This window comes from Terrapene carolina, unplaced genomic scaffold (assembly GCF_002925995.2).
Source record: "Terrapene carolina triunguis isolate 2854851 unplaced genomic scaffold, T_m_triunguis-2.0 Scaffold93, whole genome shotgun sequence".
NCBI lineage: Eukaryota > Metazoa > Chordata > Testudines > Emydidae > Terrapene > Terrapene triunguis.
In genome coordinates, this window is record NW_020664444.1 from 15,358,566 (window position 1) to 15,385,858 (window position 27,293).

At 40.6% G+C, this 27,293-nt stretch overlaps 2 protein-coding genes across 3 annotated transcripts in view; one reads left to right on the plus strand and one right to left on the minus strand.

The window, feature by feature from the left end:
* The window catches only part of USP42 (ubiquitin specific peptidase 42), a 39,276-nt gene extending 32,824 nt beyond the window's left edge, over positions 1–6,452 (plus strand). Inside the window, exons 17-19 of the mRNA XM_024208438.2 lie at positions 329–420; positions 1,955–1,998; positions 5,504–6,452. Coding sequence (XP_024064206.2) covers positions 329–420; positions 1,955–1,969 — 107 coding nt within the window. The 3' untranslated portion in view covers positions 1,970–1,998; positions 5,504–6,452. The remainder of the gene's footprint in view (positions 1–328; positions 421–1,954; positions 1,999–5,503) is intronic.
* A 1,187-nt stretch (positions 6,453–7,639) lies between these two features.
* Positions 7,640–27,293, minus strand: part of CYTH3 (cytohesin 3) — an 84,858-nt gene continuing 65,204 nt past the window's right edge. Inside the window, exons 8-14 of one of the 2 annotated variants that reach the window (XR_003369737.1) lie at positions 26,762–26,910; positions 25,868–25,979; positions 17,614–17,690; positions 16,377–16,448; positions 16,090–16,244; positions 15,113–15,253; positions 7,640–7,718 (exon numbers count right to left, since the gene is read on the minus strand). Coding sequence is in view for 1 of the 2 variants with exons in the window: in XM_026650673.1 (XP_026506458.1) it covers positions 15,181–15,253; positions 16,090–16,244; positions 16,377–16,448; positions 17,614–17,690; positions 25,868–25,979; positions 26,762–26,910 (638 nt within the window). In the remaining variant the exon portion in view is untranslated. Of the gene's footprint in view, positions 7,719–14,091; positions 15,254–16,089; positions 16,245–16,376; positions 16,449–17,613; positions 17,691–25,867; positions 25,980–26,761; positions 26,911–27,293 lie in introns of those variants that run through there. The other variant, XM_026650673.1, reaches the window with a different exon arrangement.

Sequence of the window (27,293 nt, forward strand, 5' to 3'; positions counted from 1 at the left end):
GAAGGAATTCAGAGAGGACAGTAAATTCACTCTGATCAATCAGGAAGATAATTTGGAAGCTGCATCTTGGACAGATTGGGAAGGAGTGAAGTAAGGGAAGAAAATTTCAGTAATCAAGATGGGAGATGATGCTATGTGACATCCAGATACAGATTAGTAGCAATCCACTAAAACATCTTATTAACAAAGGCTGCCAAAATGAGTCACTTCATTAGAAACACTGCCCCAGTAACAATTTGTTTATACTAAGCGTGCTGACTTGTTAATCAAAATAATGCTAGTTTGTGATAAGTGGGTTTTGTTAACATTGAAATATTTTCTATTTCAGCTATAGACCTACTTTGTCATAAGGACCATGGACACACAGTCATTAAATCTTTGGATGGCAACTTTGCATACACAGATGAAACCAGATGGAAAGTATGTTAAATTCCTGTGATTCTATTTCATTTTGGGTATAATAATACACACAAATTGGCTGCTGCGGGCTTTTTCCCTATTTTTATTACCATAAGAGATCAATTTGACATCTCTCATATAGAACAAAAAATACAATCCTAATTTGGATTCTAAATGTAATGTGTTGGACTCTCTCCTACTGCTCTCGCCTAACACCAATATACCAGATGGCTTTGAATGAATGTTTTTTAACCCTTCGGCATCAGCTGTAGACTTGATGAACCATACAGCTATCAGTGGCTGAAAATTAAGTTCTTGACAAAATTTTCTTGTTTAAAATAACTTTTTCTTATGAAAATGTTCATAAACTAACTATTTAGTACCATCTTTAGATCACAGAAATTTAGATATAGTTCCAGGTATCCAAATATGTATAGTAACAGATTAATTTCAAAGTCTAATTTTATTTTTACTTGTATAGCTGTAGATTGGTACAGATTAAGAGTTGTTTCCAAAAACTAAGCACCAATTGCTAGACACTAAAAATCAGGGACTGAATAGAGACACTGGATTCATGGTTTATTATAGGGATGGCCCAACCGTGGCTCCTGAGCTGCATGCGGCTCTTTTACAGTTAGTGTGGCTTGTGGAACCCCCTACACCCCCCCATTTCTGCTTACCACCCTGGAGGTGGAGGGGGGGATCTTGGGGCTCCTGCCCTGCGGCAGGGTGGTGGGGCTTGGGGATTCTGCCCTGCGCAAGGTCCCAAACCCCACCACCCCACTGCAGGGCAGTAGCCCTGAGCCCCAGCAGGCACACCTGGCTCTCGTACTTCTGAAAATTATTGTATGTGCCTGGGAGGGTCAGGCCACCCCTGGCTTATTACAACAATCTGTAACCCACTAACACCCTATTTTTGTCCTATGACTGCAGAGATGTTAACAGGCCACTCTATTTTGAATGGTCCCTTAGAATAAACCCTAACTACTTATGCTAAACAATCTGTTCCACCTTGCATTTAGCTGTGACACTGAGGGCTTGTCTGCACTGGCACTTTACAGCGTTGCAACTTTCTTGCTCAGGGGTGTGAAAAAACTCCCCTGAGCGCTGCAAGTCTCAGTGCTGTAAAGTGCCAGTGTAGACAGTGCACTAGTGCTTGCAGCTGTTCCCCTCGTGGAGGTGGGTTTTTAATAGCGCTGGGAGAGCTCTCTTCCAGTGCTATTCCGCAACTAAACAAGCGCTTTAATATTGGTAGTGAAGACATGCCCTGAGTATCTTTCCCAAACCTGAAGAAGAGACTCTGTATGGTTTAAAAGCTAGTCTCTCTCATCAACAGAAGTTGATCCAATAAAATATTACCTCACCTACCTTGTCTCCCTAATATCCTGGAACCAACAAGCTACAACTACACTGTATACACCAATTGATTGTAGTACTTACCCAGGATTTTGTTTTTTTCTCAACACTAGCACAGCAGTGCTCTGTAAAGTAGCAACTGAATTACACTGGTTTTATAACAGCTGAGATTTTGCCAACCTGTTTTCCTCTCTTGTAGGTGAGTGAAAAGTAATCCTTGCAGAAAAAACTCACTAGCCACAGGCAAGTTGTATTTGTCAATCTTCAGTATTTTTTATATCCTTGGTATTTGGGTGAGGGGAGCTCTGTTGCTAACAAATTGTGGCCTGAAGATGCATATAACTTTGAGGTGAAAAATCAGCATCTTACTGCCCACTCTAATGGTCAAAGAGTGTTGGCAGTGTCATTCTAGCATAGATAACAAGTAAACTTCAGCATCTCAAAAGTTGTGAGCTGCATTGTGTGTTACTGCTGGAGGATTATTAACACAGGGAGACATTCCTTTAAACTTGATTTAAATTGTGGTGATCTGCTAGTCTTCCTATTGGAATGACTCTTCGTTTATTTATTTATTTTTATAAGCAGCTGTTTCTATGGCTTAATGTAAACTGCAATTACACTAAGGCTTTGTCTACACTAGCACTTTGTCGGCAAAATTTTTGTTGGTCAGGGGTATGAAAAAAAACAAAACACACCTCTGACCGACATAAGTTTTACCAACTAAAGCACTGGTGTGGACAGTTCTCGGTTAGTGGGAGACGCTCTCCTGCTGACATAGCTACCGCTGTTCATTGGAAATGGTTTAATTATGCCAGTGGGAGAGCTCTCCCGCCAGCATAGAGCGGCTACATGGGAGACCTTACGGGGCGCTGCTGGGCCACTGTAAGGTTTGTAGTGTAGACCTAGCCTAAGAGTAACGTTCTGCACTGAAAAGTCCCTTCAGGACAAGAGATGGAGGTTAACTGTAGAGGGAGAAACTACTAACAATGGAAATGGGTTCATAATATCTAGAAATATTTTGAGTGAGGATATTGAAAACGAGGTATTTGTAGATCTTGGTATCCAGGGGCTGCCCTCAGATTCCTAAAATGTAGGTAGTTGCCATAGTTCCCCTCTTCTTCAGTGTGAGAAGCTGATCAACTGCAGATTTCTATTGCTACTATCTAAATTCCAGCAAGCCATTTCTGTCCCTCTGCCAAGGAAGCAAAGCAATAGCAATATAGCTCTTTATATTAATTTGATTGAAAAATCCATGTCTATATACACACTGGTAGTTACCACAGATAGGTAACATTTTAATGGTATCATTTTCTCTTCCCAAGAACTAACAAGTATCTCAAATAGCACAGTTTGAGAAATGTGGACTTTTTAATGGGAAAAATGTAGGTGCAGTCCTCGCTGTTCCAAAGCCTATATATTCCAGTTTTAGATAAGAAAATAGAAGGCAGAGCACAGAAGAAAAATAATAATCAGATTTTAAAGGATTTTGTCTGTAATGAATGAGAGTTGGCCAGCAGGTGGCAAAATTGGTTCAGTACAGACAAGTAAAATCTATGGAAAGGAAGCAAGTGTGTGTTAAATAAATCACCAAATGCGTTGTTTTTGTGTGTGTTGTGATTTATTGTGGTGTAGGGCAGAAGTGTTACAGTAACAAAATCCAAAAAATTATATTCCATCTTCAAAATACTGCCCTGCACAATAGGCAGGATGATACTGTTGTGGTGACAGTGCTGGGCAGAGTAACCTCCTAAATCTGAGGAATTTTAACCTTTTCATATACTTAAGGAAATCAGTTGGCTTTATTTAGACCAGGGTGGGCAAACTTTTTGGCCTGAGGGCCACATCTCGGTATGGAAATTGTATGATGGGCCATGAATGCTCACGAAATTAGGGGCTGGGGTGCAGGAGGGAGTGAGGGTTCCTGCTGGGGGTGTGGGCTCTGGGTTGGGGCCAGAAATGAGGAGTTCAGGGTGGAGGAGGGGGCTCCGGGCTGGGGCAGCAGGTTGGGGTGAGTGGAGAGTGTGGGGTCTCCAGCTGGGAGTGTGGGCTCTGGGGTGGGGCTGAGGATGAGGGGTTGGGGGTGTAGGAGGGTGCTCTGGGCTGGGACCAAGGGCTTCAGAGGGTGGGAGGGGGATCAGGGTTGGGGTGTAGGAGAGGGTCAGGGTGCAGGCTCCGGGCGGCACTTACCTCAAGCAGCTCCCGGAAGCAGTGGCATGTCCCCCCTCTGGCTCCCACACGGAGGTGTGGCCAGGTGGCTCTGCATGCTGCCCTGTCCAGAGGTGCTGCCCCTGCAGCTCCCATTGGCCGCAGTTCCTGGCCAATGGGAGCTGCGAGGGCGGCACTTGAGGCGGAGGCAAGGTGTGGAGCCCCCTGGCTGCCCCTACGCATAGGAGTCAGAGCAGGGACATGCCTCTGCTTCCGGGAGTCGGGTGGTGCCATGGCACATGTGGATCGGGGCAAGCCTCAGGGAGCAGGAGCTCGAGGGCCAGATTAAAACATCTGAAGGGCTGATTTGGACCCTGGGCTGTAGTTTGCCCACCCCTGATTTAGACTGTAGAAAAGAAGAGACAATACAAAGCATTAAGCAGTTTCTGAATGATGAGTTAACTCAAAAGGATGGAACAATGCTTGGAGAGGGTATGAAAATCAAACCAAGTTTATAGGGCTAACTAGCTGATGGGACGCACATATGAGTACAAGACAAGAGTGACAGTGGAATTGAGAGCCATTATCTTGGGTTGGGATCTTGTCAGATTTCATAAACTAAATGGCTGAAGCTGGCTAGTGATTGGGCTGGAGGCTTAAAAAATCCAGGTGCTGCATAAAACAGAACTTTTGACTTTGAGTGGCATTTGTCCCTCTGTCCTTAAATCAGGGCCCCAGCACGTTGCTGGAGGTGTCATTTTTTGGGGGAAAGCTTGACCATGATAGATCATTAATGAAACCAGGGCATTTAATGTTAGGAATGTCCTGGCTAAATTCCAACCAGGTTTGCCTACCTAGGATTAAACTCAGCAACCTTGTAAATTGAGGACAGCATTGGTTGCATTCAGTTTTGAAATCCTTCTGTTTTGATATGTGGTTCAGAGCTGTAGCTACACATGATATGGAGCACCTGCAACTTCAGGCCTTAACTGTTGTTCAGAAATCAAAACAAGAATCTCAAGAAGTAGTAGAGAGGTATTTACCTGTATAGCTGGCAGAGTTGCAGCCACTACTGGAATACTCTGTGCAGAAATATGGGCACCAGAACAAGAAGAATGTTGATAAATTGGAGAGGGTTGAAAGAAGAGCCATGAGAATGATTAAAGGATTAGAAACCTGCCTTCTAGTGATTGAGCTCTTTCAGTCTATTTATTTAGATTAAAGAGAAGGTTAATGGGTGACTTGATTAGTCTATCTACATGGGAAGCAAATTTAATAATGGGCTCTTCAATCTAGCAGCGACGGCATAACATGATCCAATAGCTGTCTGTTGAAACTAGACAAATTCCAACTGGAAATAAGGTGTACATTTTTAACCATGAGAGTAACTCCTGGAACAACTTACCAAGGGTCATGGTGGATTCTCCATCACTGAAGTTTTAAATCAAGATTGGATGTTTTTCTAAAAGATATGCTCTAGGAATTATTTCAGGAAAGTTCTGTGGCCTGTGTTATATAGAAGGTCAGATTAAATGGCCTTGGAATCTGATTTTGTGTTGAAATTTCATATCAGGAAATGACGCTTCCTCCTCTTGTCTTTCAGATTCAAAGTGTGTTGATGGAAGCCATCCCTACAGTTTAAACTATATTTATAACAGAACAATTAACTCTTCAATCCATAACTGGTGCTTCAGAATACTGTACAGGATTTTACCATGGAAGAACTTTTTTTAGTTTTTACCTTGAGACTTTTTTTTAAAATTTACCCATAATCCAAAAGGATGGAAACTTTCTACAACTGCTGAACATTGTAAATATCACACTGAAAATAATGCCCTGGAATAGAACATCTCAAATGCTGCTTAATTACAGACTCAGGTTGATTATGTGTTATTCATGTAATATTACTCCACGTTAAACTTCTGGTGCAAGCGACTAGAAAACCACAACTGACAGTCTGTATATTTAATTTAAAGACTTATTCACAAGCTTTCAGATAACTAGACTATCTCTGATATCTGACACTAGAAACTAATTTACTTCACACTTTAGCTGTATTCAAGCTTTGAAGAAAAACTTACAGAAAAGTTCTGGTTTGGAACTTTGTGAAACATACCACTCAGCATACACAGTTCTGAATGTATCTCCGAGACTATTTGTATTCCCTCCCATATGTTTTTGTTACTTTTTTATATAGTGTCACTTGTCTTGACTGATTGGTCTCAGTTGTCTGTTTTGTCCCTTTAAAGTTACAGACAAATTCATACTGTGATTTTATTTTTATTATGAAATGCTATCAAACTGTGATACTTATAATTCACTGGTCCTGCATCAGGAGATGGAGTGGGGAAGCTGTATTAAATACAGTTCATCTGTATAATCTGTCTGGTTTATACAAGCTGTGTTGTTCAGAGATGTCTAAAGTTTGATCTTTGTTTTTTTAAAGATAAAGCACTTGCCCCACTGTAAATACATAGCATGTAAAATTTATATAGTATATAAATACAGGAAAGTCAAAAGAGCTTTTTACACTGTTTACTTCTTGAGTTATTTATTCAACTTCTACCCATTAGAACAGTGCACTGAAGGTAGGGTGACCAGACAGCAAGTGTGAAAAATCGGGACGGGGTGGGGGGCGGGGGGGTAATAGGAGCCTATACAAGAAAAAGACCCAAAAATCAGGACTGTCCCTATAAAATCGGGACATCTGGTCACCCTAACTGAAGGGCTGAAAAGCTTAATTGTAGCTCTGCCTTAATGTCAGATGATAAAGGGGGTGTGGTCAATGCTCAACTATATTTGTCCTTTAAATGATTGCATTGATTCATGTTAGCAGAGGGGAATGACAATTCTTCCACCTGTTCCTAATATTCTATTTTTCACCAAGTTATGACTGCCTATGGTGCTTCTGCTGTTCCCTGTGAAAGGCCTTAAGACCGAGCTTGTCATAAATACACTTCTAACTCTCCGCTCCTTCCCTGTGGCAACAAATCATGTATTTACATGAAAAGTAATAGCTCAGTTGTGAGAAAGTAAACTTGTAGCTGCTTGGTTTTGTTCCCCAAGCCTCATATTTTGTACCTTACGCTCGTCTTAGTACAGACTCTCCCCTTATTAGGAATGACCGCTACTGCTCATCTCTCCAGTTTGTCTGTTTTACCTTACTGTGTTTGCTGTGAATTCAGTTACTTGTTTGGTCAGAAAAGCTTGGAGTTTGAGCTGTTTTCTCTCTTTCAACATCACTAAAACTGGTCCTTAGAGCTGCTGCTAAATACCACTAGCCTAGGGTAAAGTTTTGCATTCAAGAATTTTTGGGAGGAAAAAAAAAAAGTAAATAGAGTAAGTTTGTGATCAGGTTTCATAGGAAACTCGGCATTTGCCTTTGACCAGCTTTGTAAAATAGCTTGCCCCAAAGCTAGCTTGCGAAGGAAAACTCAATTTGAGCAGTTTTATTCTTTTCGTGTAGAAAATAGACCTGTTTTTCCTGAAAGATTCTGGATGAGTGGAGAATTAGTAGGTTTAAACAGGCACTAAGCAACTGAAACCTGATGAAGAAAGTGATTTTTGTTCAGAGTAGTTAAAGTTTGCTTGGCAGGAATTTGAGTTTAATATAAACACTTAGGGAAAAGAGATGTCTATTACATCTTTAACATGTACTCTACCTTTTCAGTTAAGGGCTGACACCTCTCAGTCTGCATCTGAGATCAAGGAGGCTGCAACCCATGCCATGCCTTGCCATGCCTGATATTTCAAAGCAGCTGAAACTTTAATTCTCTGGCTTTGGATACACCTACATTTTCCTTTTCAGTGCCTCTTATCTGATTAAAGGAAAAGAGAGAGGTCATTCATCTTTGCACCCTGTCTATCAAGAGAAGTGAGCAAGCATCAGTTATTACTTTACCCTATTTAAAGCCCCAAATGAGGAAAGTGTCTTCAGGATAGCACTTACATGCTTAAGTGGTTTACTGAATAATGCCTAGGTCAGATATTAACATAATGAAAGAAAATGTCTAGTTTGTAAGGCAGAATAAGTTAAGTAATTTAAAGAGTCATTGTGACCAGAGCTGAGACAGGGGAAGTTTTGGATTTGATAGCCACTTGCATAGTAACTGCTTTTGGAGTAAGCTAAATCTTAATCTGTATCAAAATCTTGAGCAGTTGGATCCCTTATTCTGTACTTTTATCCTCAGTAAATGAAAGGAGCTGGATGGCTGTATAGTTTCATACTTTATTTTATTTTTCAAAATGAAATCTCACCACAGTTTAAACATGTCTTACTGGTAAACGAGCCCATTAATATTTGCAATGGATTTACAGAGTCATAATATTACCTCACTTGATACATAATTTTCATGCAAATTGTGTACAATGCGTAACAAATCAATACATAGCTGTACAGTATTTACATTAACTTTATACTGAACTGTAAATAGAAATGCTTTCCAAGAAAATATAGAAAAAAAACTGGTAAACCACAATTTGTAGCTTCTCATCTACAAGAGATCTAACTTTTCCAGCAAGCATATCTAGATAGATATGTATTAAAATTTAAAAATATGCATTGCTCTATATATGAAGCATTATAAATGCTGAGTTTAAAAAGGTTCAGTTTTGTACCATATGTTTCAACATGTTAAGTGACTTACTAAAAAGAGCTTTTTGTCAGGTTATGTAGCTTTTTAATCAGTCCAGCTGATCTTAAGTATTATATACATTTTCTTCCCTAGATGACACTAACTGAAGTTGAAATTAGTAGTAACCTAGGGCCATTAAAGTTATGGATGCTGGCAGGGGCCAGAAAAGTAGCAGAAGCAGCAGTCTGTTGCCAGGATCTCTGCCTACTATCCCCCATGTTGCTTAATGGGTAGTATAAAAAAACCCAACCCTGCTATGTGACATGAGAACCTCTTAAGAACTGAAAAATAGGGAGATTTTTCAATACAAACAGGACTGGGGAAGTCAACTGCAATTAGATTGGTTTTTGCTGGCCTAGTCTCAGAAAAAGCAATTGTGCTTTAGGCCATGATGGTGGCTTGCCTTAAGCTCATCCTAACCTTAAACCCTCACGAGAGAGGGCTTTTCATCCCCTCATGGACAGTACCTAATCTGGCCAAAATTTTCATAAGTCTAGTAAAAAATTAATTTGCAAAGAAAAATAGTTTAAGGCCAGTGGAAATTTTGGCTCAATTTCAATCCCTGCTAATACTGCTACAGAGAACATTTGAAATAAAATATTCTTAGACAAGAATACTACTGGCACCTTTGGTGGTAAATTAATTATATTGAGCACCATATTTAATCTCTCGTTCAGAATAAAAAAATGGACATAAGTTACCACTTTTTAAAATGCTAAGGAATACTATGTATTTCCTGCTATAACATGCCATAGTTACACACCGTTCCAAGTATTAGATGTACAGGGTATGAAAAGTTTCAAACTAAATACAGCATATCATGTCTCTTAAGGCATTTCCTTCATGCTTACAGACAAATATCCTTGACGATAAGTAGACTGTTTTCAAAGGATTGTGTTTTTCAGGGATGTAAGGACTGGTACAGAAAGTGCTCATGGCCCATCAATGCTTTTGTAACCTTCTAGATTTATTTAATGATTTAAATTATTTGTTTATGGTTTTACACCTTGATACAACCATAGTTCTGAATTTGTCACTATTTCTATTACAAATCCAAATGTTTCCAGCTAACCTCCCCCCCCTTAACACACAGTCCTTAACAAAACATACCTTTAGGACTGTCAATTAATTGCAGTTAACTCAGATGATTCAATTTTTTTGAGTTAATAGTGGTTAATCGCACAGTTAAACAACAGAATACCAATTGAAATGTATTAAATACTTTGGATTTTTTCTACATTTTATATGTAATGTATTCTGTGTTGTAATTGAAATCAAAGTGTATATTATTCTCGATTACAAATATTTGCATTGTGAAAGAAACAAAAGAAATAGTATTTTTCAGTACTCCTCATACAAGTACTGAAGTGAAAGCTCTGTGTCCTCAAAGTGCAACTTACAAATGTAGACTTTTTTTGTTACATAACTGCTCTCAAAAACAAAACAATGTAAAACTTCAGAGCTTATAAGTCCACTCAGTCCTACTTCTTGTTCAGCCAATTGCTAAGACAAACAAGTTTGTTCACATTTACTGGAGATAATGCTGCCCTCTTATTATTTACAATATCACCTGAAAGTGAGAACAGGTGTTTGCATGGTGCTTTTGTAGCCAGCATTGCAAGGTATTTACGGGCCAGATATGCTAAACATTCATATGCCCCTTCATGCTTTGGCCACCATTCCAGAGGACATGCTTCCATGCGGATGACGCTTGTTAAAAGAATAATGCGTTAATTAAATTTGTGACTGAACTCCTTGGAGAATTTTATGTCCCCTGCTCTGTTTTACCTGCATTCTGCCATATATTTCATGTTTCAGATGATGACCCAGCAATTGTTCATTTTAAGAACACTTTCACTGCAGATTTGACAAAACGCAAAGAAGGGATCAATGACAGATTTCAAAAGATAGCTGCAGCACTCGACCCAAGGTTTAAGAATCTGAAGTGCCTTCCAAAATCTCAGAGGGACGAGGTGTGGAGCATGCTTTCAAATGTCTTAAAAGACCAACACTCTGCTGAGGAAACTACAGAACCTGAACCACCAAAACAGAAAATCAACCTTCTGCTGGTGGCTTCTGACTCAGATGATGAAAATGAACATGCATCGGTCCGTACTGCTTTGGATTGTTATCGATCAGAACCTCTCATCAGCATGGACATATGTTCACTGAAATGGTGGTTGTAGGGTGTCCAGATGTCCTGATTTTAAGGGACAGTCCCAATTTTGGGGTCTTTTTCTTATATAGGCCCCCCACTCCAGTCCCGATTTTTCACTTTTGCTGTCTGGTCATGAAGGGATATCTGAATCTTTAGTGCATCTGGTACGTAAATATCTTGCAACGCTGCTACAACAGTGCCATAAGAACACCTGTTCTTGCTTTCAGGTGACATTGTAAACAAGAAGCGGGCAGCATTATCTTCTGCAAATGTAAACAAACTTGTTTGAGTGATTGGCTGAACAAGTAGTAAGACTGAATGGACTTGCAGGCGCTAAAGTTTTACATTGTTTATTTTTGAATGCAGTTATTTTCTGCACATAATTTTACACTTGTAAGTTCAACTTTCATGCTAAAGAGATTGCATTACAGTACTTGTATTAGGTGAATTGAAATACTTTCTTTTGGTTTTTTACAGTGCAAATACTTGTAATCAAAAAAAATAAAGTGAGCACTGTACTCTTTGTATTATGTTGTAATTGAAATCAATATATTTGAAAATGTAGAAAACATCCAATGGTATTCTATTACTGTTTAACAGTGTGATTAATTGCAATTAATTTTTTTAATTGCTTGACAGCCTTAATACTTTTCTATGTTAAGTTAGACTTTTTAAAGTAGGGGGGCTGAGAGGAGAAACAGGTTGTGATTTGAGAGTTGTGCAGTGGAATATTCTAATTTTTAAGTTCCAATTATGCACCGAGTCCACAACTAGCCTTGAAGTCCTGGCTCCATGGATTGGAGATGCCACCCCTCCCCCATGGTTTCAAAGCTGTCATAACTGAGCATTAACCTTAATACTCCTTTAAAGAAATTACAACTGGAAAAAAAATCAAAAAAGGAAATTCGCTGTGTGGGCTTCTCTAGTCTTTTCTATCAGCCCATCTGAAGGCAGACAGTGCCTACAGTAATCATATGCTGATCTTAGGTTCCACATAGCCCAAGGTAAGTTAGTAAGATGGAAGCCTTGGCTTTTATTGAAGTTAGAGATGAAAGACTTATAGGCAATCTTGTCCATGTATCTCCCAGTGCAGAATAAATCCCTACACTGTAGTCAAAGTTGCTTTTGTAGGTTTAAGTCAACAGCTGTGTTTTCTTTGTCCAGATATGGAAGCTCTAAAGTACTAATGGCACAGATGCCATGGCTCAGGTTGAAACAATATATGGAAAGCTACAAGAGCATGAACACAGGAGCAGGGTCAAAACATTTTTTCCATCATAAAATTAAATTTAAAAGACATTTTTGCCCCAATGAAAGATTTTTGTATAATTTAGAAAAGAAAATGTTTCAATAAAGCAGGCTGGACCATAAGTTTGTGTGTCTTAGATAATGGATGTTATGAAGGAATATCTCATGGAAGACTGTAACTCCTCACTTAGTCATCCCGGTTCACATTGTTTCGATGTTAAGTTGCTGATCAATTAAGGGAACATGCTCATTTAAAGTTGTGAAATGCTCCCTTCTAACGGTCTTTTGGCAGCCACCTGTTTTGTCTACTGCTTGCAGGAAGAGCAGCCCATTGCAGCTAGCTGGTGGGGGCTTGGAACCAGGGTGGACCAGCAGCCCCCCTATCAGCTCCCCACTCCCCTAAGTTCCCTGTGCAGCAGCTGCCTGCAGTTCAGCTGTGTCCCTCCCCCCATTGCCATGAGCTGCTCCCCGAGACTCCTGCTTGCTGTACGGGGGGAAGAGGAGGGCTAATGTCAGGGTGTCTCTCCCTCCCCCCTGCTCCTGCACCCCGCTTACCCCATCTTCCATAGAGCCGGAAGGGGGGGAAGAGACACACTAGGGAGGGAGCTTCTAGACAGTAGCTGCTGTCTCAGGAGGTCTCAGCAAGCTAATTTAATTAACAGGGCAGTGTACTTAAGCCTGGGGTCAGCTACTTAAAGGGGAAATGTGCATTTTTTTCTCTCACACACAGGGTGTGTGTGTCTGTCTGCCTTCCCTCCTTTCCTGCTGCCTCGTAGAACCTGAGTTAACCCTTGAGGGCTCAGTCAATTGCTAGTTCATTTAGCAGTGAGGCATTCCCTGGAAAATATCCCACCCTCTAACTCCTCCACCTCAACCAAGCTTCACAATCATCATCACTGTGTACCAGTATTAAATTGTTTGTTTAAAACTTATACTGTGTGTGTGTGTGTGTGTGTGTATATCTATATATCCCAGGAACCTAACCCCCCATTTACATTAATTCTTATGGGGAAATTGGATTCGCTTAACATCGTTTTGCTTAAAGTCACATTTTTCAGGAACATAACTACATTAAGTGAGGAGTTCCTGTACCACAAAAGACATTCAACCAGTTATCAAGATATTTGAAAGTAAATGGTTATATTAGATAAGTATTTTAGTAGAGTTGATGGCATGAGATCTAACAATTAGGGTTTTCTATTCCCTAGGGTTACCATATTTCAGCAAGCAAAAAAGAGTACAGGAGGAGCCCCACCCCGCCCCTGCCCCTTCCTCCCACTTCCTGCCCCCCTCAGAACCCCCAACCCTCCCCCCGCTCCTTGTCCCCTGACTGCCCCCTCCTGGGACCCCTGCCCCTAACTGCCCCCCAGGACTCCAACTCCTACCTAAGCCTCCCTGCTCCTTGTCCCCTGACTGCCCCTTCCTGAGACCCTCCCCCCATCCTAACTGGCCCCCTAGGACTCTACCCCCTACCTGTCCCCTGATTGCCCCAACCCTTATCCACACCCCCACCCCCAGACAGACCCCTGGAACTCCCACCCCCCACCCAACCATCCCCCCCCCCCCCACACCCCCCCCCCCCAGAACTCCCGACCCATCTAAACCTCTCTGCTCCATGTCCCCTGACTGCTCCGATCCCTCTCCCCACCCTGGCTCCTGACAACCCCCCCCCCCGCTCCTTGGCCCCTGACTACCTCTCCTGGGACCCCTGCTCTTAAGTGCCCTCCAGAACCCCACCCCCTACCTAAGCCTCCCTGTTCCTTGTCCCCTAACTGCCCCCTCCTAAGACCCTACCCTCTACCTGTACCCTGACTGCCCAAAACCTTATCCACACCCCCACCCCCAGAAAGCCCCCCCCTGCTCCCTGTCTCTTGACTGCCCCCTCCAGAACCTCCCTGCCCCTTCTCCGACCCCCTGGCCCCCTTACCCTGCCGCTCAGACCAGCGTGCCGGGGAGGAGGAGCAGGGGGTGGAGCTCCAGACTGCCAGTGCGAACTGCCGGCTGGTGATCTGCGAATGCGGGGAGGGAGAGAGGGAGTGCTCTCAGCTGCAGGGGAGAGGAGGGGGAGCTCTCTCTGGCTGTCGGAGACCCATGTAAGTGGCACCATCCGGACGGCTGCCCTGTCAGTTCGGACATTTACAAATTCCCCCCGGACGCTATTTTTAACTCTAAAAGCCGGACATGTCCGGGGGAATCCGGATGAATGGTAACCCTATATTCCCTCTTCTCCCCAGTTTTAAGTCACTGAAGCACAAATGTGAGAAGCCATGTTTAAAAACAAAGCAGACAGAGACATTGTTTGCTTTATTCCAGGTTTTTGTTAACCAAGTACTGCTCTCTTTACTCACACAAGTAATCCTATTGATTTTCATGGGGCTAAACTCACAAATAAGGAGATAACAACACTGCCCCTTCTTTAAATAAAATCAGTGTAATTTTGGAGCATTTTACCCATACAAAATCAGAGATTCTCAGTAATAATAATGCAAATCCAAGTTTAGCCTGCTTAAGAAAAACTCTGTCCTCAAAGTCACTTCTTCAGCCCATGAACCCTTGCCTTTGTAGCTGCATATTTTCAGTGCACATCCTACTGCTTGGGCCAAGGAGTTAACTGTATCGATAACAGTCTAATATTAAAAGGTATATTTTAAAGCTAATATTATTCAGCATTGGGGGAGAATGGCTAATGTGATGAGCTTTTAGAATTTCATTTTCTGTAAAGTGAGGTTAGAATGCTGCTGCATTGCTAAGCATATGTTTTCAAAACTAGTATTAAGGTTTTTTTGCATAAGGAAAAATAAGTGCTGAGTAGCCCTGTACACCAGTTCTGAGTGCTGTATTACAGTGAGGTGTTAGTTTGTCGAAGTCCTTACAACATCTCCTGTCATGGGCAATATGCTCAAGGAACAGGCAGGAGAATATATTATCCTGAAATATTTTCTCCCCCGAAAAGTGAAATTGCAACAAATAAAAATGCACATAAGGCTTCCATGTTTTCAGTTAGTGTAAATGAAATTCCATTACAGTCATTCCTTGCAATTGTCCCTTGGGAATTTTGCTCCAGTATCGTATGCAAAATAATAATCTTCTTGGATGATCTTACAAAGGGATATAATGTAAGAATATATTTCTAATAACTGTTTTCATTCAGCTTGCTTCATTTTTACTTTACCTTATCACTTGACTTTGATCCATTTATACATTAACTAGTGCAGGTCCGTAAGTGGCCGATGTTAAGTGCTATTTTTTATTAGCAATTCTTCTCTTTCTTGTTGCCAGCATATCATAAAAGGGATCCCTGCTGATACTTGCTCTAGTGGAAGGAGGAGGAGATATCAATTTAGTTTATAAAACATGTATTACCCAAACACATTTGTTTACTTTTCCATATCCAGAGACCCAGAGCTGTAATATGTTGGTAGACAAACGCATCCTTACAAAAATCAGCAACAAGATTTTCAGGTAGTTAGCTACATTCTTTTCTCTTTAGCAGGGCCGGCTCTGGCTTTTTGGCCGCCCCAAGCAGAAAAAAAAAAAAAACCTGCGGCGCGGCCGCAGGGGGACCGCGAGGGAGCGGGCGGGAGAGAGAGAGAAGGGGGCGGCCAGGGCTACAGCAGGGGCGCTGCCACGCGGCCCCTGCCGCGAGGGCTCCACTCCGGTCGGTGGGGAGGGAAGGAAGAGGACTGCCCTGCAGGGCGCTCTGGTTCTCCGCGCTGCCACCCCCTACAGGGCGGCCAGAGCGGGGGGGGGAAAAAAAAAAAAAGCGGCCGTGCCGCCCTAGGATTGGGCGGAATGCCGCCTCCAACAATCTGCCGCCCCAAGCACCAGCTTGCTCAGCTGGTGCCTGGAGCCGGCCCTGCTCTTTAGCCAACTAAAGTTCTCTCATATTTTCTTGATTTTCAGTTCATAGGAGCCAGAATGATAATGTCTCAAAGTGCTTCATTTGGCTTCACGCATCTTGCCCCAGCAACCCCTTCCAGCTAGTCATTAATCCTCAGGAAAGGCCATTGCCTATGGCTACTGCTTAAGTAGTTCTTTAAGGCATGTTCCTTAGTACAGCACACATTCCCGGATTCTTTATTTGGAAAGGAATTTATATACAATTTACACTTCAGCACTTTTGAAAGACATTTAAGACTTTGAACTCACTTAATAGATTTGATCCACTCTTCCTTTTCTTCAGGGGTGGGGGCAGATATCCTGTACACAACATGGTTGCCTTCTACCACTCTACCATCAGCTTCAGTTTTACAGGCTTTAATTACTTGACCTTTATGGCTGGGGTTATAGAGCTCAAAGCAGTTCTAAAGATAAAGAAATAACCAAAGCTTGATTCAAGGAAGAACTAAAGATCCGCATGTACACTAAACCTGGGTACTCTGGCTGTTATTTAAATAACCCATTTACTAGGCTCAATAAAAGGAAAACATTCTTACTGGTTTTCTAGGATCTTCAACTTCTCTTATACTAAGATTTTCTAAAGGAATAATTCCTCTAGGTTCTTTGTCCTAAAAGACAGGAAGAGTACACATTACTATTCAGTTATACTTTTTACTCCTGGGGGAATTCTGCACACAATATTTTAAAATTCTGCATATTTTATTTGTCAAAATAACAATATAATCATACCAGTTTCAATTATTTTTGGTCATTTGTTTCAAAATACCCAGCAGCAAGTATGTCTAACAATACAGACAACAAAAAAAGATTCAGGAAATGTTTTTTGACAAATAGATTCCTTACTAGGCATATTAATACAGAACTCTGAGTAATAATTCATTTAAACTACAATACAGAACTGTATTTCTCACACCCCTCAGAAGCAGTGCAAAGGCTTGGAGGAGTTGGGTGACGGAGGAATGAGGGAGAAGGAAGTAAATTGCTGGGAAGGAGCCTGCTGGGAAGGAACTTGAAGGGTTGTTGGGTATGGGTGGAAAAAGTATGGAACAGGTTTATTTGGGGGGCGGGGATGGATTGTTTGGGAGCTTTCCCCCATGTAGACACCATATGTCCTTGTACGCCCAGTCCACATGTGTAACCCCATCCCCATGTGGCCCTGCACCCTTCCCCCTGTGGCTCTGTCCCCCGTCCCCATCCCTCCGTCCCCCCACCCAGACACTCCCCTGTCCCTATGTAGCTCTGCACCCCTCCCCCATCACCATGTGGCCCTGCACCTCCCTCCCCACTGTAGCCCTGTGCCTCCACTCCTATTCATCCCCTGCCCTAGTCTGACCACCCCCCAGCACCCCATGTAGGGTGACCAGATAGCAAGTGTAAAAAAATCGGGATGGGGTTGGGGGGTAATAGGTGCCTATATAAGAAAAAGCCCCCAAAATTGGGACTGTCCCTATAAAATCGGGACATCTGGTCACCCTAACCCCATGCTCTCTGAATCCCCATAGTCCCGGTCACCTGGCCTGGCAGGCACTGCAACAAAGGCACTTCAGGCTCTCTCTTCCCTTGCTGGCTGGGAGCCGCCGCTTTGGTCTATCAGCACAGCGCCCTCTGGTGGGCAAAAGGAAGAACTGCAGCAACATTTCAGCAGAAGCTTTTTTTGTGCAAAAAATTAAAAGTATGCGTGGCTCATTAATTATGTGCATGTGCAGTAGTGCAAAATTCCCCCAGGAGTAACTTTTGGATTCCAGACACAGGGTCACAGCAATATATACTTACTGTTGTGTATTCAAAATAATACAGGCAATTATCTGTCAGAATAAACCATCTCCGCTTCCATGTTTTTACTCTTCCCCCTATAAATAGAAGACCACTAACTTAAAACTGTTTTATCATCAAGATTCTAGGCTATGGATAAGACAGTAATTTAGTCGTTAATTAAACTTAATGTTTAATGGTTTTTAAAATATGGCTTAAATGCTTAGTTGCAAATGGATAAGACACAGATGAGTTAAGGTTAAAGGAATTTAAGTTTCCCTGTAAATATTCTAATACTCAAGGACAAAATCCTGAAGAAACATTAACTATGGTGATGCTGACATGCCACCTTAACAGCTTCTGAACTTAGTGTTATTCTATTTTTAAATAAGTCCACGTGAAAACAGTACTTACTGAATAGATCTGCTCCCTGTCTGTGTTCAGTCATATCTGCTTACTATAGTGACAATTATATTATTAATAATATTTATCCATTAGCAGTACAGCATCAACAACACCTGGGGAGAGGAAGCTGGATCATCTACTGAATTGTTGACTAGGTTCTGACAGCAGGACCAGATTCTGCCCTCACTTAGACCCATGCAACAATGGGGTTCCACAGGTGTAACTAAGGGCAGAATTTGACCTGCCATAGCTTTGACTCATGATGATGCACAAGTCATTTAAGAACCCAGACTGACTTTCAGATCCCAGGTTGAGTGCCCGTTAAAAATGTTTGCTCAGCCTGCACGTAAACATCTCTGTAATTCTTTACAGTTCCAATATTTTTTAAAATCAGTTTCCAGAAAAGAACTGTAGATCATGCATTTGCAAGTTAATAATATACAGGTTGAGTTACAGCATAGTTAAATGATTTCAAAGTAATATCACCCCATGTGCATCATCCGTTCATCAGTGATTTAATCTTATTACCCCACCCTCTCAATATAGTTGACCTTGTTATTGAATACCCTGAGCACAAAAATCTATTACCACCAAACACACCCTCAACCAGGGATCATTCATCTTAACATCAATCATGTAACTAAATCCAGCATATAAACATAATTTTTATCTGTAGCTCTTCCTTACTCAAAGTGGTTACATTTTTGTTTAAACCATTAAAAACATCTGAGGGTAGAGAACAATTATAGAAATAGCCTGAATATCCTGGAACTTTATCTATTCGCCTGCTGGGTTCGTGTCTTGCAGATTGGGTATTATTATGCATCATAGCCTCCTTTTGGCTGGTTATAGGACCCCCATTAAGTAATCCATTGCTAACACTATGTAACATTCACATTTACCCAGCAAAGTGTACACTTCCACCACACACATACATCCATTTTAAGGAAACAATTTGAAAGTGGAAGTGGTGAAGTACTAAGAGACAGGCAAATGCAAGATGCAGAAGCCAAGACAGAATCAATGGTGGTAGAGTGAGCTACAAACGCAAAGCATGAGGGAAGAAGAGCAGGTGTCAAGTGGTGAGGGACATCAGAGACAGGAAAGATCTTAATTTCTGCATCTTGATGCCAATGTTTTAATGCATCAGGGATCTGTTCCAGCTTCCATCAAAGTCAATTGAAAGGGTTTAAGCTAGAAGTAGAAAAGCCAAAATAAACCTTAGCCTGACTCACTTCTGGATCCATGAATGAGAAGCAGCCAAAGTAACTATTAGGGCAGTTCTACCTTGTTGTCATTGTGACATTACGTATTTTTCATATTATATAGTGTAAATTCAAATTATTTTAGCTCATGTTTTGCCTTGTAGGTTGGCCAAGTCCTTGGCTTTGTTTGAGTTTGACTACCTTCCAAAACTTTATGGCTTGCCCAGATCTAGTATATGAAGAGATTCAGTGGGGCAGGAAGTGGTAGAGCAAAATGGATAGGAAGATATTAAGTCTCAGAAAAACAAATAAGCAGGGAAACTGGTTACCCTTGCAAAGACATCTTAGACTAAAGATAACAAAAGGAGAATTATGAACTCTTATACAAGGTCAGATTAGAATACAAGGCAGATCAGAAACCATACACATTATAAGAAGGCCTGTACAGAGACTCCAAAACCAGACAGGGCAGACTTCAACAACACTAGTAGTGTCCAGAATTAAAGTAACAGTAGTTTGGGGGCAGATTATATGCCATTTGACAGCTGATAAAGGGCAGCAGGCATTCTGCACCCACCAGTTTATCAGGTGAGTCAAGAGTACCCACCACAATATCACAGGACTAGGAAATAAGCTGCTCAACATGACTTATTGATCATAATGTCACATTTAAGATTATTGGGTAGTAGTAACCATCACATAGCAGATCTTTTTCTCCTTGGTTTCAAGTGCCTTAGGCTGCCAAACTGATGATATAGCACTTTGAATTAACTTTCTTTTATATCCCACTCCTGCTGTCAGTTTAAAAAGATACATTTTAAAGGGTATTAAATTGTCAGAAGAGAGACTGGAAACAAAGTATGAAACCATAAGTATTTAAAGAACAGATTAAGATATAATCTACAAGTGCATCACAAGGACCAAGCTAATTAAGTAAAATGAAAGGAACAGCACCAATAATAAGCAGCAGAGAGCAGAAAGGCTTAAAGGATCCAGTAGATGGATAATCCAAGGGAATCATCAGGAAAATCTATACCAAGTGAATGTAGAGAAGAGAAAAAAAATGCAACAGACCAGCCCTTTTCACCTATATAATCAGATTATAGGAAATTCTCTCATCTCAAAGGGAACTGGAAACCAGAAAACAAAAAGAAAATTTATAGGGGAAAAAAGTTGGAGAAGTAAGTAATAATTTACCCATCACAGTTAATTAAAAATATTAAAGGGTCTTAAAATTGCCTAAGCATCAGAATAAGACAATTATGTATTTCAGGTGTAAAAAAATTTTTTTTTAAACAGCAATTTCAGCACATCCAGCTCAGTCAAGAAGATTTAGAGAACTAGAAATTGGCTAAAATTGTCATAAAAAAAGACTAAATGATTTTGGATTAATTAAATTTCAGTGCAGTTAAATGCAAAGGTTCAGAAGCTAATTTAGTACCTGGAAGAGGTACACAATGGATTAGGCATGAGTACGGGTTTCCACACACAAGAAAGATTTGTCCAGTAATACTGTACTGTATAAGACTAAAAGCACATCAGCTATAAAGAGAATGATTCAACTGAAAGGAGCCCCACAAGCCAGTTTCCTAGCCACCAGTCCGGGAAGAGAAGTAGCACTCTCTATAGAATGCTGTGCTGGGGGCAAGTACCATGTACAGAGTGGGCTAGGAAGTCTGGGCCCTTTGAGAATCCCTACACATGCTCAGTGAGTTGCTTGATATCCTAGTGTAGGAGCAGCTTCTTCTGTCACTCATCGTCACGTGTCCAGCTTAAGTTACTTCCCTCTTCTGTCAGCAGGACAATATATTTGTTTCCAAGTATCTATTTTTCTCCCTCTAACCAGAAAAAGGAAATGATTCAAGCCACATTAATTGTAACTTTTTTTAGTTCCAGACATTTTGGGTCAGCTATTTGCCAACAGAAGCTGTTCTTGGAAAGCACACACACATCCTGGCACAAAAAAATTATGTCCCAGGCATTCCCTCCATCAATGTTCATGTCCAGCTTTAAATTCTTAATTGGAGAGGGAAGGGGTTCTCCTTGAACCAACAATTCCTTTATTTGGTCCATAATTAATCCTTATGAAAATCTTGAGAACAGTCCCCAAAATACTAATGTCTCGAGCTGTTGCAAAGGATATTTGATTAGCATTCACAGTCTTCAGCCACTTTACTTGCCGCTTAGAAGTTCACTGTACCACATTAGAAGGCATACAATCTTGTGAGTTAAGAGAGCAAGCTGAATACTTCTATACAAATGCATTGGTTGAATCCACACCAATGTTCTAAATCAAAACATTACTTCTTGAAGTCCAGTTCTGGCACTTAGATTTGGCAGGATTTTATTTACACACAGTCACCTCTGAACAGCTTTCCACAGGCAAGCCCCCAGAAAAACAGTGTTTTGCAGCCCAGGGACTTTAATGACGTTATTAGGATGGTTTCAGAGCCAGACCGGCCTTTGGAGACCTTGGAGTTTTTGGGCAGATAAACTTTACAAAAAATACTAACATAAGCAGTGAAGTGAGCAGTTGTTCTAAGTGAAGAAAACAAGGAAGCAGACACTATAACAAGACAAAACAGAAAGCACTAGCTTGATATACCAGTGGCTTCTTCCTGTTATCTCTTATTTTTTCAGAAAACATACTTTCTATCTTCAAGTGTAAAGCAGATAACAGCACAACTGATCATCTTCATTTTTTCCTACTCATATGAATCAAGACTCCTTAGTATTTTGATAATGAATGTTTGAATATTCAAATCCTTCTTTAGGCAGGGCCTCGCTAATTTAGGAATAATACAATGCGCTAAGAGAGAATGTGACTTAACACTACTTTAACATTGGGAGTCACAATATCCCCATACATCATACTAATATATTGGACAAGCTTCCTGGCAATGAGAAAATTCAGGGATAAAAGAGAAAAAAAAAATCACCAGGTTTATTTCTGGTAACTGCATTCATGGCTCTACAGCTCATTAACTTAGCAAAAATATTTGTCTGCACTAGTCTGTGTCTACTGATGAAACTCAGTCCTTCAAGGAACAGTAGGCTTTACATATTTAGTCTAATTCACAGGAAAATTACTGACATGTTTCACCTCCCTATCCAATTAACCCTTGTGCGGTGGGCATTTCAACAGCAGCACCTTTCAGTTTAATACATTATCTTATCACTGGGACTGGGTAGGATTATTTGTTTAGTGTGCACATCTAGATGAAAGCTTGGTTTTACTTGGTTCATGTGTCACTGGAGCCACAGGTAGAGCACCCAGAAATAAATGGTGATTTTATTGATTTATTGTATTTTTCTGAAAATTCGTTTGCTTCTCTAATTTCTTAAAGCTCTCATTCTTTTTTCACTGACTATTTCTTTTGCAGCTGATGCTTTACCTCATCCTTCAATTTGTCCTTCCCCACTGATTGACAGTGGATAAGAAATACTCATGACATCATTGACATGCTCACATCCAATCGCTTTTATTGCAAGGTGATATTTTTAAAAGTAAAATAAATAAAATATTTAGCTCCAAAATAGTTGCTGATTCCAGATCTTTATTTTAATTTCAAGAAAAACACCCGTATTTTTTGTTTACCTTTATGTTTCACCTTTAAGAGATTTATTTCCATTATGAGCTATTTCTCAAAGCACTATTTCTCATAGCACTTTTTCATGTAGAGGAGTCTGATTAAATAAATATCTTCTATATTATACAATTAAGTTATAACAGTTTTACTCCTTGGAGTAACTTAAAAAGGGAGCTACTGTAAATTAAAGTCACAACTGGTGAAGGTAAAGTTATTGCATAGTAGTATTTGCAAGTAAATTTTTGTATCTATTTAAAAAACAACATCAAAAGTTTTAGATTTTAAAAAACTGTAGGTAATATTAATATTTTGAGTGGTAACAGACTTATCTGGATGGTTTTTGTGCTAAAATATTTCTCGTTCCTGAAGTCTTGTCTTAAGAAATCCTTTCAGTTGAGGTGAGCACTGCCACATACTGTTGAATGGATAATGTATCAGCTCTTCAAGTCATCTTTCAAATTGTCTCAACTATGAATACTGTGCCTGTTAAGCCATTTATGTCTTCAAACATCAACAGGAAGAGGCTCTGCTTTTTTACTTAGGAACACAAAGAGGGTATTTGAGGATTTTGCAGTGTTCGTAACATCTGCAGATGAAGTAATGGAGACAACCACACAGCAAGCCTTCCAGCCATAGGCCACATAGCTGGGGGGCGGGAGGGGCACACAGGCAATGGCCCAACCACTTTTTGGCCAGGCCAAACCAGACAAGTGCTGTAACCCCACCCACAGCTTGCAATGCCACTTACTCAAATTGGAGGGAGTGCGTATAAGGGCTCACGGGAAGGAGGGCCAGGCTGCTAGTGGGGGAGGCACCTCAGAGGGAAATAGAGGGGTCAGGCAAGGAGGGAAAATTTATGGGGGTCTCCACTTTAAATGGCCCTCTGCAGCCCTTGCTCCGGGCATTGTGTTCTAAGGGCCCCATTGCAAGAGGTGCCAAGCACCCCCAACTCCCACTGATGTCAATGGAAATTGAAGGTGCTTAACACCTGAAACTATGGGGTCCTGAAGTAGCTAATTAGCGATGTGTCCAATAGCTCTCCCCTCAAGGCTACAATATTTTGGGAGGTGGCCCCTATTGCTGAGCTTATTAGAATGTATTCTTAATAAATGGATACGGCCAAAGCACTTGTGCCCATACACTCTTCCGTTCACTTGGTTGTTACTAGCACAGAAGCAGAAGTAAAAAGTTGAACTGAGTGAATTTATGGACTATGGATATCACTACATAATAGTTCCTATCAATATTTAATACATCTATCTACAATCCACAGCCATTTTCACATCAGTTCCTATAAAACCAGCATGATACGAGACCATACCAGCTGTTGTGGCTGGAGGCATTCTGCCTACAGAGGACAGAGAAGCTGGGGAAGCACATGCAGTAGCTATCATTGTTACATCTTTTTTCCAAGGGTGCCACAACCAGCTGTCACGGATTCACAGGTCCAGTGCTCTTGAACAGCTCTGGAACAGCCCCTGGGAGTGTCTCAATCCTTGTATTTCCTGCCAGTGCCAGCGTCTAGCTAGCATGGATGGAGGTGAGCCCTTGCTCTGCCTTCAGTGTACCTCCCCTCTATCTAGTGCTGCTGGCTGCTCTTTAATTCCCACTGACCTTGCACTCAGGGATCATCAGGATCCTGGCTGCCTCTGAGCTGGCGCAAGGTTCCTCTTATACAAGAGCAGCCAGAATCTGGCTCTGAAATTGAGTAGATTTTGGTCTTTAAATCAGGCTTTTAAAACAAAACAAAGAACGTTTAAAAAAACTAGAACCAAGTTTTAGAGTCTGTTCTAATCAGGAAAATGGCTACCCTTTGCAGCTGGCTCCCTCATTAAACTCAAATGGATAAGCAAGCCACATCAACTTCAAAAGTGTCTGCAAAAAAATCAGAGCAGCTTAGAGCTGCAGTGCCAGCATGGTCCAAACTGCCAGAGACTTCAGAATCCTGAACTCTGAGGGGTTTTTATATTTAATTAAAATAAACTAAATACAAAAAAACCCATACAAGAAAGTTATTATGGAGTAACTACATGCACATTTCAGCTATAGGCTATTTTGTTTAAAATAAGCCTTTCAACATTCTGACAGAAAATTTTCATACGAGTAACAAAACATATTTTAGAACGTGTGTTATAAGATAACTGCACTTCTCTGCTGCGAAAAGTACTCCTCTCATTTGTATACCTCAATGAGTCTGAAGGATGCTGTGAAGCAATCTGAAACACTAGCTATCATTGCGTTGCTTTACAAAGTATATAGTCTTATTTTGCAGAAGAATCTCAAGGGGGGAGATAGTAAATTATTAACACCATAATGTACAAGCATACATTATGTACAAGTAAAGTCCCACTGGGGCTAAAGTTAGTGACATTACATGAAAAGCATAGTGCTACAATAAATTTGATTTAAGGAACAAACAAAGAAGAAGAAAAATAAAAAAAGAATGAGCAACTGAACAGGGGGGGGGGGAGCTGGAAAGCCATCAGGTACGTACCTCCTAATGCAGAATAAGCAGAGACAGCCAGTCACAGAACAGAAAGGTGATAGGTCATAGGCCATAAGGAAAACAAGAAGGCACATTTAAACCACTCATTAAAAATCATAGCCAAAACCAAACCAACAGAAACTCACAAATAATATGGAAAAATGAAGACATACAAAAACAACTATTTGAAAATAAATGCATTGCTTTTTGTGCAGAAAACTGAGCTGAAGTGATTGTACAGTTTTCTGGAATGGTTTCACATAGATTTGTTATTTTTCAGTCACTGGGATTTGTAAAAAGTAAATGGAGCTTCCTTTCTGCTGCTGAGGTTTCAGTTCTCACGTACCAGAAATCAAACTCCACTTCAAAATTCAAGTGACAAGATTACGTCTCCTTTTTATACTTCTCAGAATTAGCAATTACACAAAACAGTGTAAAGGATTTATTGATTTTTAGATCATATGTTTTTAAGCAGGAATTATTACTAATTTAATCCTATTAGATTTACAACAAAGCAGTTAGCAAGGAAAGTGGCGTACACATCACTCACACACAAAGCAAAGTATTATAGAAATTGCTCTTCTACTAACCTAATTTCAGTAGCCAACCTTCTCTGTCTGGATTAAAAAATGTATGTGTTAGATCATTTCCGTCATCTTCTGGAATTTTAAATGGCTCATTTTTAATACTTTCATACAAATTCTGGAAGAAAACAAAAAAAATTCAGCAACATGTACATCAAATAACCAAGAGATTCCATTCTCTGACTACTTATATACAAATGAACTAGGAACATCTCCCAGAGAAACTGGAACCATTCCTCCTCTAAGCAGTATTCACCACAGTCTACAAATAAAGTAAGTTAAAAGCAGATATAGTTTCTTTGCAAATAAGTGTCCCCTTTTGAAGATTTCCTGTGTATTTGTCAGTAAAGAAATAGTTTTCTTAAGAAGTTTGGCACTCATTTTTTCCAGAGCTTTCATATTCTCAATAGTTTTTTTCAATACAAGCTTCACTAAAAAAAAATTGTTTTTGAAAAATATTAGACATCACTAACTTGAACATCTCAATAAAATGTTTGAGATCTTTGTATCATTACTTTTCTTCCACAGTATGTTATGATGGTCATCTTTGGATCCTCAGTGATCTCTACTATTTTCCCCCCTTTATTCTCCCCACACTCAACCTTATGTTGAACAGAGCAGATTCCAATCAAGACAGACTGGCTGTAGCGATATATCCAATCAACATTGCTCAAAAAGCCAAAGAGGTTGCTTGTTGAGTGAAGCAAGGTGTTTCTTCCTCTCAGTCCCTCAAGAGGCTGAGGTATGTCGCAAGCTCACGGTACTTGGTTGTCAAAGCTGCATCACACAAAATGATCTTGAGACACTAATTGACAGATTGGTCTGAGAATCGTTGCACTTGCTTCTAAGCCCCAGTTCAAAAACCAGGAGGTTCCACTTGGTCATCTTAATGCGACTTACCCGTAGCAGTTCTTCTGGAAGGTCCCCACCTTCATTAATGCCACGATTCATAGATATAAACCGCTCCACTGTTGGTTTATCTCTTACATTATGGTTGTGTAGACTAGTATTTAACATAATGATTGCAAATGATAGCACATAGCATGTATCTGAAATAACATTGAAAAGGAATTATTGCTGTTTACTGTATATGCAGTAGCCTGTAAAAGAAACCCCAGGAAGTTCTGAATAGGAAAGTAAGGGAATTATGTGCGTCCCCATATCCCCCCCCCCACACACAAAAACAACAAAACCCTACATACAAGAGTAAGTCTTGAGTTCTTTCGTCTGAACCATGGACATATATATATTTTCTAAAAAGAGAAAATGACCTAAGGATTCAGATCAGGGGAAAACTTTTGAACGCTCCCTCTGAACACTGGACCTGTTAACATTCAAACATGCCATCTATCAGCTGAGAGTTTGTATTTGCTTTTTGTGACACAAACCATGTAGGTTATTTGTGCACATTTCATCTTCAAACATATTTGCT